Here is a 15,830-nt window from a genome sequence, read left to right on the forward strand (position 1 = left end):
GCTAGAGATGGCGCGGGGGGGGGGCGAAGTAACACACACAATCCCCCTCTGCCCTCGTCCTCTCCTCCCCCCCGTCCTCCCAGGCAGCAGGGAACGGAGCCAGTGCCCAGAAAACAAAGGGGGCTGGGCGGGGGGCGGCGCAGGCTGCAAGCGGGCCCTGGCGGCAGCGAGCGCTACCTGCCAGGCACAGGCAGAGCGCGGGGCTGCGCGGCGAGCCCGGGGAGGGCGCCCGCCCGCCGGAGTGAGTCACACACACACGCGGCGCTGAGGGGAGGGAAGCGAGGGGAGCGCGGCGGCGGCGGCGGCGAGCAGAGGAGCGGAGCAGCCCGTGGGCGGCTGGCGGCGGCGGCGGCGGCGGCTGCAGCTGCAGGGGGGGCCCGCGGCTGGCTGGCTGCGTGTTGCCCCGGGCAGCCCCGGCCCCCGGAGGCGCAGGGGCGGGCTCGGTGCGGGGGCGATGCCCCGGGCGCGCTCCGCTGGTGCAGCTCAGCCGCGCTGACGCGTCTCCTCCTCACCATGGACAGCTTCGACTTCGCCCTGCTCCAGGAATGGGACCTGGACTCCCTCTGGTGAGTGCTGCCGGGCCGGGCCCCCTCCCGCCGCGCCGCACCTGAGCCGGGGGGCGGCGGGGGGCGCCTCCCTGCCTGCTGGGCTGCGTCCCGGCGGCGGGGGAATGTGGCGCTTCAGCTGGGGGTCCGGGGAGGACGGACTTGCCCTGCCCCCTCGCCGCAAGCACCCCGGGCTCCAGCCCCGCTCCCCGGCTCGCGGCGTGTGCCTGCCCCCCCCGCCCCGCTCCCGGCTGCCTGGTCCCCTTCATGGACCCCCAGCCCGCCGTCCCTCTGCTCCCATGCTCCTTGTCCTCCCACTGCACCCCTAGTCCCTCCCTGCCTCTCACTGCACCCCGTTCCTGCTTTCTTTTGCACCCCTATGTACCTCCCTGCCTCCCACTGCACCCTGCTCCTGCCTCCGCTGCACCCCTACGTCCCTCCCACTGCACCCCTAGTCCCTCCCTGCCTCTCACTGCACCCCGTTCCTGCTTTCTTCTGCACCCCTACGTCCCTCCCTTCTTCCCACTGCACCCTGCTCCTGCCTCCTCTGCACCCCTACGTCCCTCCCACTGCACCCCGCTCCTGCCTCCTCTGCACCCCTGTGCCCGCTCCTGCCTCCCATTGCATCCCTACACCCTCCCTGCCTCTTACTGCATCCCCCCTCCTGCCTTCCACTGCACCCCGATGCCCCTTCCTGCCTCCCACTGCTCCCCGCTCCTGCCTCCTCTGCACCTCTCGCTTCCTCCCAGTCCGATTCCGCCCCGCTTACGCCCCCCCCCCCCGACTGTGCCCTACAGGACATGCCCTTGGACTCCTCGTCGCACCCTTCTGCGCCCCAAGCCAGCCCTTGTGGGTGGCCGGCGCTTTGGAGCGGGGAGGAAGGTCCAGTGTCTGCCAGGTTGAACGGGCTGCGCGCAGGGAACCCATTCCTAGAAATGCCATTGTCGACTCTCCCTGGGCATAGCCTCCCCCTAGCCCAGCCCAGGGGCTGGTATTTCGGGCGCTGGTGCTGGAGGCGCAGCACATGGGCACCCTCGCCGGGGGGCTTTGCCACCCTTGCTCCCAACCAAGCAAACTGGGTAAGAGCAGCGGAGGGGAGGAGAAAGTGCCAGTCCACCCAGAGCAGGCTGGGGCTTTTTGCTTGTCAGTCGCAGGTACTTTGTGGTACTGGTGTGTGCGGCTCCACGGTGTGTCACTGTTGTTTGTAACCCCCATAGATTAACCCCTTTGTGCACGAAAAAGCGATGGGTGAAATGGAATTGTACTCAAGCTCCCCATGTCCCGAAGTGCGTGTATTGTACGGAATCTTTTTATCTGGAGCAGTTTAATTCCAGCGGCAGGTGCCTTTGAATAACCCCCCTGCTTCCTCCGCCCGTTCTACCTCCCCCGCCCCACCTATCCAAGTGGTATAATTATTTCAGCGCCAGTGTATTCTTATTACTACAGGAACTTGTGTTATGTTAATCATTTTAGGTGAGCATTTGCTGGAAGAGGGACAGTAACTGCAGTTTATGTCCTATTAGCTCGAATGGTATATTTGGGAGTTGAGATTATTTTTGCCTTAAGTCAGTTAAAAGTGTTGCATTTCTTTAACATTTTTTGTGATCTGTATCAGTAGAGGATGCATTCAGCAACTACAGCTTATCTTTTCCATGACAGGCTTAACAAAATAAGCTGGACAAGCAAATCCATTAGTCAGCTTCCTCTTACAAAAGATCTCCGGATTTATGCAATGCATAATGCTGGCTCTTATAAATGCATACATTGATGACATGCAATATAATAAACTTTTATATTGCTATGGGAATTTTAAAGATCAAATATAATAGAACAGTTTGTTACTATTCTATACAAGTTGTTAATTACAGCTTTGCTGCCTGGAATACTAGTTAAGGTTGTGTCTGAATTTCAGTAATAAATACCAATTTTCAGTTTATATCCAAACCATAACACTTATCTCTGGATCGATTTTAAATTTTCAGCCCACAAAATGCTTATAAAATTAAATTCCACAAACTTTCTATTTAACAAGAGGGGGGGGGAAATAGTACGTTGGTCTGCTTTGGGAACCCCCCCCCTCTCATTTTTTTTAATGGGAATGTGGTGGCCATTAGTCCAGTTTGTAGCTTAGCTCTTATATTTAATATTTAAAAAATGGAAAAAGTTGAAACTATAATGTTGGAAGCCCAGCTAGTACTATGTCCGGCAATCACTGCTTTTCCTAACCTTTTTAGCATGCTTTGAGTGTTATTGAGTCACTCTGAACATAGTATGAGAGGTTCTACTGATTTAATTGATAATATTGATCCAAGGGACACTTCTAGAATCCCAGATAACACACTTTTTAAAAAGTCTATGATTTGTGTAACAAGTATTATTTTAAAAAATAGTCTTAAGTATGTATTTACCAAGTATACCACAAATGTTTCAAATGAAACGTAGACAGTTGGGTAATAGTGAGCCTGATCCTGCATTCCTTGCTCACCTAAACCTTCCCCTGAAGTCGTTGCAGGGTTGAGTGCACAAAAAAATTAAACATCAAGCCATCTAAAAGTGAATCACATACATTTAATCATAACTTCTCTATAGAACAAGAGTTTCATAAGTGTTATCATTTTCTGCTTGCATTCTTTCAGGAAGAAAGTGTAGCTGTGTTCTGCTGAATGGCTTGGTGAATCTGAGGTTGTTTGCTGGAAGTTTATCACAAAGCAGCTGTTTTAGCAAATGTTTCAGAATAAAAAACTCAGAATAATCAAGTTAGAGTCATAGCAGAAGTACTGATGTCACATACTGTAAGCTTATAGCATGAATATTAGTAAAATGACAGCTTTACCACTGGGTGACCCAGCAACAACAGGCATAGGGCCCTGGGCTTGTTGATGATTGTGGGCAACGTGTGCATGTCATGCAGTCTTTCCTCTATACTGCCAGGTTCTTTCTTGCGAACAGACCGGTTATTGAAATTTACAAAGAATCCTACCTTGTAGGACATACTCACTAACCAAAATAAACCTTGTAGATCTAACTTTAGACCTAAAAGACTTGACAGCATCCTTCTAAAGGAGCACAGTTATCACCAAAAAGAAAAAAAAATTTTGTACCACATAGGTGGAAAATACTTTCATGGTAAAGGGCAACACTTAGAGGATTTAATTTTCCATGCAGCAAGAATAAATATTATCCCTCATTTTTTTGAAGGTAGTCATATTGACAATTTGTGTACTTAACTAATGACAGAAAAGCTGTTTTTTGCAGTACTTGATGACTGTTTTGCTTAAAAGTGAAATCAATAAATATTAACACGCTTCTCTAAAGTTTTCTTTTTTAAATTTTTGTTATTGGAAAATCGAAATGGTTTTAAAAGGATGTCCATATCAACAGTAGCATGATACTCAGTTCTCATTGAGGACAGTGTAAATATTGCATTGAATGCATCAGTTTTGATGAATTTGCCCTCCAATTAATACCCATTACATTTTTACTCTGCTGTTCATGTTGTAGCATACAAAATGTAATATAATATTTGTATCCTATACATGGTCCAGAAACCATCATAAGAGAGGATATTCATTAGTATATTGTAAACTGCAGAAGGTTATATAAGTTGATTTTTATATTGAATTGTAGTTTCTGTGAAGTTGCATCCACACCAATGGCATCTCCCACCCCTCCGCCCCCAGTAACATATTTCAAATGACAAAAGCTGAGTGAGACTCAAATAGAAAATCCAGCAGAACCACACAAATTTGTGACATAAACAAAACATGATCATGTGTTTTGTATAACGCTTTTGTTGGCACTTTTTGGGGAGATCTGCATAATTCACTCGTGCCTCCATTACTGGTGAGTAATGCAATTATCCCAACTTCACAGCAATAACAACTTCGTACCACAACACCACCTCATATATTTTCTTTCTGTACATCAATTCATTTGTATATAATATCTAGTTTATTTGTACAAATGCAAGGAGCCAAATTTTCCACTGCTTAGCAACTTGTATGTTCTTTTACACAGTGCAAAAATGGTCTTATTCTGATTTGGTAGTGTGTACATCTATTTTGGTCTAGTTAAAACAAATTACACAAGGTGCAGGGTAGTAGAGAATCAGGTCAAATGCGTTAAATGGAAGTGCCAGGCATGGTTTTATAGTTAAAAAATAAAAATAAAAATCGTGCAGCTGTTCTGTGTTGTATTGGTCAAACTTAGGCCCATATTCAGCGAGGTACTTAAGCATGTGCCCAACTTTAAACATGTGAGGAATCCTTTTGAAAGCAATTTTGTAAAGGAACTACTCGTGCTTAAAGTAAGGCACATAATTAAGTACATTGCTGAATCTGGGTAAATATTTACAAAATTTGTAAGGGTTAAATCAGTTAAATAAAATTATCAGGCTTACTAATGCATTTACTCACCATGTTATAGCGTACAAAAAGTAAAGTGTACGCATATTTAAGCATGAGGCATGTTAGTCCTGAATAAAATGGTGGTGGTTTAGGCACAAGTAGCAAAGTGCATAATCAATGAATATGTTGCTGATCTGATGCTTTTGGATATTTTGAATTATCATCAGTTTTGTAGAGGTGGCCTAGTATTGTAAATAAATACACATGTAACTGTGTAGTTTCCAAGTAGAGGTCAATGTCAAATGCCACAGTGTAAGGTGGCCCACTGTTTTATACAGACTATGTATTGAATTACTAGCTCATTTGCTATCTTTGGGTCTGTTCCTGCTCCATTTGAAGTCAATGAGAGTTTTGTTTGGAAGCTGCTCTTAACAAAAAGTGGGTAGACATCCAGCAGTCTTGTAAAAGAACCTTTTGTAACTTTTTGATCCCAGGCTAGTCCAGTTTTTAGTCACTAAGTTTTATATTTGTGCAAGTTGAGATCATTTTCATTTTGTACAGACTGTTCACTAGAGAAGATTCTGGAAAGCTAATTTTACAAATTGTTACCTAGACATCATAAAGTATTAAAATGTTTATTTTCAGTTAATATTGGACTGATTTTTTTTCTTTGGGGTCACTAACCCATGGATATCTTTCCTTCTTTAGGACAGGAACCATAGTTTACCATTACAGATACACTAATACATTCACAAGAATAATAATACTTAATTTTATTTAAGTGTTAAGTTTCTCATCTTAATCTTGAGCTCTGTGAACATCTGGTGTATCTTGGGTTCACATTAGACTGAACACTGACATACAAAGAATACACGAAGAAGCTGAAAAAGAAAGTGAGCTCCAGGAACTGAATACGCCAGAAACTGTCCAATACAAAATGGGGAGCTGATTGTAAAACACTCTGAGCAACCAGTCTCACCTCGTGTTACTCATTTGCGGAGTACTGTGTCGCAGTATGGTCATGTGGAAGAAAAACACAGTCTTCACTCTTAGGTTGTTTGCAACAAGTCAGAGACAGTTTATTCTCAAGCAATTGCAAGGGGGAGAGTGTGCACGGACAGGGGATTTCCCCTTCCTAGGCAGGTCTCCGCCACATAAACAGTTAGGGCAAGCATTTATACCTTTTGTTGCATACAATAATGATCAACAGCTGCGTCTTGTTTATACATATTCCTTCTTGATATCTTACTTTTCTCAGCAGTTCCTGCTACAGTCTGCATTCCATTCTTATCTAACACAAAGTCAAAACAGCATCTCTTACAGTTTTCCTATTCGCTTCCCACTTGCCCAGGCCCTGCCTTAAAGTCTCGCGTTATTAGAGTTAGCCTGACTCTTGCTCTATTCCTAAGAAAACTAAGATGTCTGCATTCAACTCCCCTTTATCCCTTTTTCTACTTCCACAGTCATGCTCAAGCAATGCATACAAAATTGATACTTATTCATGCCTGTAGGGTCATAAGAGGGGCTTTGAAACTGACTCCTATGGTGTCGCTGTACTGCGTCATGGGGACTGCACCACCATCAGTGGGGCAGAATGCTTTCAGTAGAAAGGAGAGACAAAAACAGGTGCATGATCCAAGATACCCGCTGCATGGACACATTCCTCCACCCAAAAAGCTGAAGTTCAGAAATAGTTTTGCCTCTGAAATCCCTTACTCTGTCACCTTCCACTGTGGTATTTTGAGGTAACAAAATGGTGGGAAATGCTGATGATCCTGGAGAACATGGTTCTGTCAGGACAACTTCCTCTAGTCATTGACCTCAAATGGAAATAGTGGTGTACTCTAAATTGAGCAAGAGTTGGGGTGCTAAAGACTGGTGACAATATGATCAAATGGAAACCAAGGAACATGGAGAGTCTAGACAAACGCTTAATGCAATGTCTCTGTCAACACTCTGTACTGTTCGAGATAGGTGACAGCACCATGGTATTAGCTGCAGTTTTGGAGCAACAAGCTCTGATGATCTTAATCTTCGAGGTCCTACAGAACTGTGTTCCAGTGTGTCTTGGACTGTCTCTTATTCCTTTCCCTTCATCCCCTGCCGCTTTCTACCAGCAATGCCATGCTTGATGCCCTTCTTATTTTTCTCTTGGTTCCATCTTTGTGCCTCTTTCCATTCTGCTCGCTTCCCAATCCTGATTAACAAAGCCACCACCTTCTCCTTATTAAAACCCCATCTAAAAATTCACTCCTTCTGGGTTGATTATAAGTGTGAGTAGACAATAACAATGATGATAGTCATAAGTTATTCCTGTCTGTGGATTTCACAGTGTATGCTTTCTTCTGTCTGTCTTTTAGACTGTAAGCTCTGTGGGTCGGGAATTGCCTTATTTGTCCTTTTACAGCACTGGACAAATTGTATTTGCTACATATAATACAGAGAAATAAGAATGTCGAGCTTTTCATGTTCAAAATGCTGTATCAACTAAATAATAATGCCTTAAAAGTATGTCCATGCGAGTACTTATTTGCTAGATGTACGGCGTCAGTTTCTCAGCTGGTTTAAATCAGCATAGCTCCATTGACTTCGATGCATTATGACAATTTACACAAGCGGAGGATCTGGCTTATTTTCTCTAATTTGTGTGTCAGGAAATTAAAATCTGTAAGGAATAATATATTTTCCATCTCCACATTGTTTTTTAGTCTGAAGAATATTTGGGGAAGACAGTGGTACAGTGTGTTTTCCCTCTGCTCCCCCACTGTAGACAAGTTGATGGTCCAAGACCAGCAGTTTGATATATAATGATAAAAACTCTTCAGGCCTTCCTGCTAGCCGTCAAACCTCTAGATTTATGTAACTGTGGATATGTTTTCTTTGAGGACTCTGAGGATGATAGGCAGAAAGCTCAATAGACTATGGAGAAAGAACTGAGGGGAGGGTGTGCTAAGTTGCCAGGCTCACTCAATAAATTATGATCATTCTGAGGAAAGTATCAAATCTGGAAAAACTTGTAGAAGAAGAGAAGAATGGGCCATTAAAGAGAAAAACAGACAGAAAGGAAGCTTACACCACCATATCCATATACTTCTTATCCATAAGAAATGTAAGAAATGACATTATAATCAATGCCATAGGATTTTCATATGGGAAAGTGAATGTTTCATTTTAAAGCATTTAAAATCTGGAAAAGTTAATATCATAAATTATTTTGTTGTATTATTTTTCTGGCTAGAAAACACTATCTCTGATCACTTTCAGTGTACTGCAAAATATGAACAGAGTGATAACTATTTACCATATGTGCTTCAATATAGCTAAACACCACATCATAACTTCATTAACATAATGGCTAATAAAAATAGTAACAACAGGAATGAAGAAAATCTGATTTCCACAAAGAGTAGAAAAACTTGGGTTTTCATGGTATTTGAACTTGGTTTTGAACCAAGGGGTTTGAACTTGGTATTGAAAGTACAGGGAAGAATACTATACATCCCTGAGGGCTGTAATACTTTGGTCTAACTCTGATTGGTGGGGTTGGTGTAAAGGTGGCTGGGTGGTGTTTCGAGGCCTGTGATGTACAAGAGGTCAGACTAGATCAGTAGTGGGTGGCCTGTGGGCCGCACACGGCCCGTCAGGGTAATCCACTGGTGGGTCATGAGACAGTTTGTTTTCATTGACTGTCTGCAGGCATGGCTGCCCGTAGCTCCCAATGGCCGTGGTTCACTGTTCCTGGCCAATGGGAGCTGCGGGAAGTGATGGCCAGAATGTCCCTGTGGCCCACAGCTCCCATTGGCCGGGAATGGCAAACCGCAGTCACTGGGAGCTGCGGGCGGCCATGCCTGCAGATGGTCAGTGTAAACAAACTGATTATCCTGATGGGCTGCAGGTTGCCCACCACTGGACTAGATGATCAGGTGGTCCTACCTGGCCTTGAACTCTCTATGATAAGTGTAATTCTTTGGGGGTATATCTACACACAACTCTGATTTCAAAGAGGAAAATTGTGCTTTCAAAATTTCTAGATTGTAGAACATAAGAGTTTCCTATGAGGCTGAACTGGATTATTTAGTCTGCAGAAGAGAAGAGTGAGGGGGGATTTGATAGCTGCTTTCAATTACCTGAAAGGTTCCAAAGAGGATGGATCTAGACTGTTCTCAGTGGTACCAGATGACAGAACAAGGAGTAATGGTCTCAAGTTGCAGTGGGGGAGGTTTAGGTTGGATATTAGGAAAAACTTTTTCACTAGGAGGGTGGTGAAGCACTGGAATGGGTTACCTAGGGGGTGGTGGAATATCCTTCCTTAAAGGGTTTTAAGGTCAGGCTTGACAAAGCCCTGGCAGGGATGATTTAGTTGGGGATTGGTCCTGATTTGAGCATGGGTTGCACTAGATGACCTCCTGAGGTCCCTTCCAACCCTGATGTTCTGTGATAACCCTGTGATTCCATGGTTCCTCTATCTTAAGGACCACTTAACTACATGGCATGATTCTTCCCTCACTCCTTACTCCCCAGTGGAAAATTTAAACTTTTTGGTGAAAAATTGAAAGCTGAAAAATGTCAACAGAAAACGTTCACTTTTAAACAGAAAATCTCTATGCCACCATAGTGCCTCCTGGTAGTTGTAGTATGGGTGCCTCATGTCTCCATTCTTCTCTGTGGGCAGGGATTCCTAGCTGGACTAAATTTCCCAGGATGCACCACAGTCTACCCTTTACAAATCCATTGTAGTGCATCATGAGAATCCCTAGCCCTTGTGTATTCATGGAAGGTGTAGTCTTGTTGGGGAACAAAGAAGAACAGGGGCATGAGACATCCAAACTGCAGCTCCCATGAGGCACTGTGGCAGCCTATCTGAATAGAAAAATTTTTGCTAAAAATATTTTGGGATTTGGCTTTTCAACAAAAAGTTGAAAGCCGAAAGTCCATGTATAAAATCGTTTTTACAAACATTTTGTTTTGTCAAATACCCAATTTTCTGTTGAAACTTAAGTTTCAGTCAGTCCTATTTAGAACACTGTTTTTGTATTGTTACAAAGAGGGCTAAGAATCCAATCTTCTCTTGATTGAAGTCAATGGAAGAACACCTATTGATATTAATGGTGCAGAATCAGGCGCTATGAAAAGACAGACTGACATTTCTAGCTTAATAGTTGTTTGATGATCCACACATTTTCTTAAAAAATTGAAGAGTTCATGTTTATCTACACATAAGATTTTATTTTAGGAAGAGATGCATTATGGTTACTAGTATTAAATGAGCATGGTGATAGTTATTATGCTGCGTAAAATATTTTATACATGTTTTCAAAGAGAAAAATGCAGGATATGTTTGTTTCTTAAGTTTCTTACTTGCCCCCTTTATAACTCATCTTTCCAGATAATGGCAGTGAAAAAGTAATACTTGCTAGCAGGAAAAGTTGATTGCATTTTATTTTCTTAGGAAAATTGTAAACTACACACATGATACCAAAGGGCTAGAAACTCATACATAGTTGTATCTTGAGAAATAGGACTGTAGGAATGCAATTTAAAGTTATCCTAGGAGATCCTTTATATTTTTTCTGTTTTCTTAATAAATTAGTCTCCAGGTGACAAAAGTCAGGAAGAATTTACAACTACAGTATGAGGGATGAGGCACCTTTGCTGAGAAGGTTTTAAAAAAATATATAAATAAATAACAGCAAGCACCAAAGGAGGCTGAGCTTCCCCAAAACAGTAAATGCTTTTAAAAATTAAAAACAAGGTTGGATCTGGGAAAGCCACTAAACCTTTTTGATAAACGAATCCTCTTTTATTATGGCATCCACCAGGTCCTGGTCAACAAAACTGTCCCTAGTGGTTGACAGGGAAACTAATGGATAAGATTAGATTCAGCCTAAACTGGCTAAATCAATACTGGCTGTGCTTGGTAAGGAGAGGATAAGGGTGATGTCTTCTGACATTGAGTTTCAGTTTTGATCACTTTCAGCTGTGACCTACCATTTTGGATCCATACTGTTAATGGCTAATTAAATCTACCAGGGAGAAACTGGTGGACATGACAGGCAATGCATTGCCTGTATATTTAAATACCAAGTGATAGAAATTATTAATCTGTTGTATGTGTACTAGATATACTACTGATGAATAGATAAGGGAGAACAAAGTGCTAGCATTTCTTAAAATTGCATTTGCTAAACTTCAGATCAAGAAGTCATTTCAGCAATCTTAATCTCATCAGCTATTGCCCTGTTTCTCTCCTTTTGTTCTTGGGAGAGGTTATGGAGAAGGTTTTGGTGAAAAAGCTTTGCAATACCTGGATTTGACAAATTTCCTGGGCCCTTTTAATGTAGATTTAGATGTGGCTAGGGTACTTTGGTTTGATTAGACAGTGGCCATCACCTAATCATGAAAAAAGACAATGCTGATGTTGGATCATACTAAAGAAGTTCTGTATTAAAATCACAAATGAGTTTGATTCCCCATAGTTTAAATTCCAGAGTATTACTAATTAAGAGGTCTCTTGGTTTTTGGTACTGTTTCTCTCCCTCTGTGTGTGAAACTTGCAAGCTGCTAATTGTGTTAGTACATTCTAAGACAGAGTCTGTTCTCAAAGCAATTCTTCATAACAACAACTACTCGCACAGAGAGAGACTCAAAGCAATACTCTGTAACAACAGAAACAGCACCCAGAGACTCCCCGCCCTTTTGTTGTATTCATCTCACTTTGTTAACAATTGTGATTAAAATAGAGATAGAGGATATATGTGAATGGATGCTTGGTGTGGATAATAACTGAATGTTCAGGGAGGTGCCAGCCTAAGAATCCAGTGTCCATCGGCTGAAGAAGGTGTCAAGTGGAAGTAACCAGAGGACCCCCGGAGGGCAGACTGGAATCCACCCAACAGCCTCAAGAATGGGAGAACCAAAGAACAAGATAACATCTGACAGCACGGAGGCGTCAGGAATGTGACATCTGCTGATTGATTCAGCAACAGCATAATGAAGCAATTCCCATAGACTGGCATAGGAAGAAATTCCTATAAAAATGGACTCTAGAAAGTGAGAACTTTGGGGTCTGATTCTGCAAACCGACTTCCAGGGGCATCTGACAAGGCCCTGTTCCCTCCTCATGTCCAGGCCACCTGGCCAGTGGCTTGGCATGAGCAACTCTAAGGCTGGTAACTATGATAACAACCTTGCAGAACCTCTGTGTGTGCGTGTGTATGAATGAATGTGTGAATAAATATGAAATTGAATGGAATGTTATAGCTATAGCTAACTGCTTACTATGATTCTTTCTGTATTCACAATAAATGTGGCATTTTGCCTTTTCCCCTTTAATAAGATCCTGCTGGTTTTTATTTTATTGGTATAACATTTAGTCTCTGAACTTTGTCAACAGCCTTTGATACTGTTGACTATGAGGTTTAGCTGACACAGCTGTGGACCCTAGCAGGAAGTGGTACTGCTTGAATGGCACTCTTTTTGTTTGTCTGAGAGACCCTGACTGCTTTTCTGTCCCATGCTCGTGTGAGGTGCCACAATATGTATTGAAGTTGGGGAGAAGGAGGAGGGAGTACGGCAATATGGACTGTGGTGTCATCAACATGTGGGTGATACTCAGCTCTGTCCTACTTCCATCAGGTCTTGATGGGAAAGCTAGACAGAGAGCAGAGAAACTGAGATCTGGACCTGGATGAGAGCTAGTTGGTTGAAGCTCAATCCAGAGAAGATAAGTAATGCTTGTTGGCAAGGAAAAATATCTGGAGGAGACAGCAATGTTAATATGTGCCTCTTTGATCGGTCATTTCCCATCATTTGTAACTGAAGTGTGTAATCCAGGCAGGTCTTGTTAGATCATCTGCTTTTAAACAATCAAGTAATAACCAAGAGTGCTTTTTTCATTGGTGTTTGGCAAGGAGAGTGCAACCCTTTCCTCTAAGATGAGGATCTTGAGTTATCCATGCCTTTACCACCTCCTAGACTGGATTACTATGTTATGGTGTGTGCTGTTTGTGGCTAGGCCTGATGATCATTCAAGAATTTCAACTAGTGCAAAATGTGTCTGCCCATTTACTCAGTTAGAGTAAGGTAAGGTAATATCTTTTATTGGCTCAACTTCTGTTGGTGAAGGAGACAAGCTTTTGAGCTCCAAACCTGAAGAACAGCTCTGTAGCGCTCAAAAGTGTCTCTTTCACCAACAGAAAATCATCCAGTGGAAGATATTTCCTCACTCATGGTTGTCTGTCTCATATCTTAGGACCAACACTGCTATAACAACACTGCAAACCTGTACCTCGCAGTGTATAGGCAGGGAGCATATGGCATCCAGGCTCTGTAGTCTGCATTGGTTTTCTGTTCATTTTTTGATACAATTCAGCATGTTAGTTTTGACGTTCTAAAACCTTAGAGATTGCATCTTGTCTTGTGTTTTTGTTCCACCAGCTTAAGTCATCCAAGGCATTCAGGCTAGTCAGCCCCAGATTTAAATGGGTTGGGGCTCCAGACAGTGTATTTTCAATGACAGGCATTCAGCTCTGGAACTCACCTGCCATAGTTTGACGAAGCACAAGTTTGTTGCACTTCTGGGCATACTGTAAGGCTCATCTGTTTACATGGGCTTCTGTCTGTGAGAGTGAGGTTGGGACAGGTTCAAGGTTTGTTTTAATTGAGGTGAGGACTTAAAGTCTTCTAATATTGAGTCAATTTAGTTAACTGTCAATTTTGCATTTTAAAAATTATTACCCATGTGCTTAGAGATTTTGATAAGCATGTTTCTAAATTTAATAAATCAGTCAAAATAAAACATAGGTGGAGATGTCTTAGATAAGAACTATAACTTTTCAAGCTTATCAATCCTTTGTTGTCTTCAAACAAATTGGTGTGGTGCTGCTATGTTCAAAGTAGAAACATGAAAGCATTCCTTGGTTAATTCAAATCATATTGAAGAATTCAACTAAGTAACAATAAGCGATACTTAACATGATTTAAAAATCTATGTGATATTGGACTTAAGTAACAGTATAAACCAGACAGATGAAAATGCAGTCACACATTCTAGTTCTTACAAGGATATAAGTAACAATATTTTGAACTAATTATAACTGATGTAAAGTACATTTAAGGAAACCCATTAGAAGAGAATTAGAACTGGAACAGATTAGCTGTTCTTTAATGGCCTTGACTGTAGATCTTTTGATGCTTTGGAAGCTTTTTCTAACTCTCATTGCTCAGCTGTCTTGACTAAATGACTGAGAAGCTGTTTCTAGTTTTACAGTGTGGTGATAATGTCAAAAACATTATTTTCAGTCCGATACAATGATAATGTTTTTAAAATGAAAACTCTGCTATATTCTATAATTGCTCATGAGATTTAAGGAATTACTTGAGTACTCATAGGGACTCATAGGAAGAGCAGTGTAATAGACTTCCATGTAGATACTAATTATTTACTTTCTTGAAATACTGATCATAGACATTTCTACATTACTTGTTTTCTCAGTCATCCTTCTTTTTAGTCTCTCTTTATTTTTGTGTGCTATACAAGCATTTAAGCTCTTTATCACTGAGAAGGGAAATAAGTAACATGAGCTATCGCAGCTGTTTCACAATTTATTTCAATATCTAACAAATAGTGCCCATTCCATTGCTGAGTACCTCTGCAAAAGATTAAGTTTAACAGTATCAAAATATGATCCAGATGGGAGCACATGTTTTATGATCAGAAAAGAAATATAGGTTGTAGAAGGCCTAAAAAATCCTGCACTGATAAAAATGTGAAGTCCTATGAGAACTTAAGAATGACCATACTGGTGTGGTCCATAATGGCCCATCTAGCCCAGTATCCTCTCTTCTGACAGTTGCCAGTGCCTGGTGCTACAGAGGGAGTAAATAGAACAGGGAAATTATTGGGTAATCCTTGTGGCAGTCAGAGGCTAAGGACACCTAGATCCTGGGGTTGCATCTTGACCATCTTGGCTAATATCCATTGATGGACCTATTCTTTTTGAACCCATTTATAGTTTTGGCCTTCACAACATCCCCTAGTAACGAGTTCCAGGTTGACCGTATATTGTGTGATGAAGTATTACCTTTGATTTGTTTTAAACCTGCTGCCTATTAATTTCATTGGGTGACCCCTGGTTCTTGTGTTATGTGAAGGAGTAAATAACACTTCCTTATTTCCTTTCTCCACACCAGTCATGATTTTATAGACCTCTAATATTCTCCCTTAGTCATCTCTTTTTCAAGCTGAAAAGTCCCAATCTTTTTAATCTCTCCTCTTATGAAGGCTGTTCCATACCCCTAATGATTTCTGTTGTCCTTCTCTGTACCTTTTCCAATTCTAATATATCTTTTGAGATGGGGCAACCATAACTGCACACAGTATTCAAAGTGTGTGGGTACCATGGATTTATATGGTGGCATTATGATATATACTGTCTTATTATCTATCCCTTTCTTAATTGGTCCTTTTTATTAGGGCTGTCAATTAATCACAGTTAACTCATGCAATTAACTCATTCCTAGTCACCCAGTCTTGTGAAATGAAATCCCTTTGGAACTCCTCGCAGTCTGCTTTGGACTTTTATCCTGAGTAATTCTGAATCATCTGCAAATTTTGCCACTTCACTGTTTATTCCTTTTCCCAGATCATTTGTGAATGTGTTGAACAGCACTGGTCACAGTACAGATCCCTGGGGAACACCACTATTTACCTCTCTCCATTCTGAAAACTGACCATTTATTCCTACCCTTTGATTCCTGTCTTTTATCCAGTTACTGATCCATGAGAGGACCTTCCCTCTTATCCCAGGACTGCTTACTTTGCTTAAGAGCCTTTGGTGAGGGACCTTGTCAAAGGCTTTCTGAAAATCTAAGTGCACTATATCCACTGGATCACCCTTGTCTACATGACTTCCCTCAAAGAATTCTAATAGATTGGTGA

At 42.1% G+C, this 15,830-nt stretch overlaps 1 protein-coding gene across 4 annotated transcripts in view; it reads left to right on the plus strand.

The window, feature by feature from the left end:
* The first annotated feature begins 389 nt into the window (after window positions 1–389).
* Window positions 390–15,830, plus strand: part of AFF3 (AF4/FMR2 family member 3) — a 482,362-nt gene continuing 466,921 nt past the window's right edge. For all 4 annotated transcript variants that reach the window (XM_037898291.2, XM_043537046.1, XM_043537051.1 and 1 more), the window contains exon 1: window positions 390–566. In XM_037898291.2, coding sequence (XP_037754219.1) covers window positions 514–566 — 53 coding nt within the window. In that variant the 5' untranslated portion in view covers window positions 390–513. The remainder of the gene's footprint in view (window positions 567–15,830) is intronic.

The sequence above is a fragment of the Chelonia mydas genome, chromosome 1 (assembly GCF_015237465.2).
Source record: "Chelonia mydas isolate rCheMyd1 chromosome 1, rCheMyd1.pri.v2, whole genome shotgun sequence".
Lineage (NCBI taxonomy): Eukaryota > Metazoa > Chordata > Testudines > Cheloniidae > Chelonia > Chelonia mydas.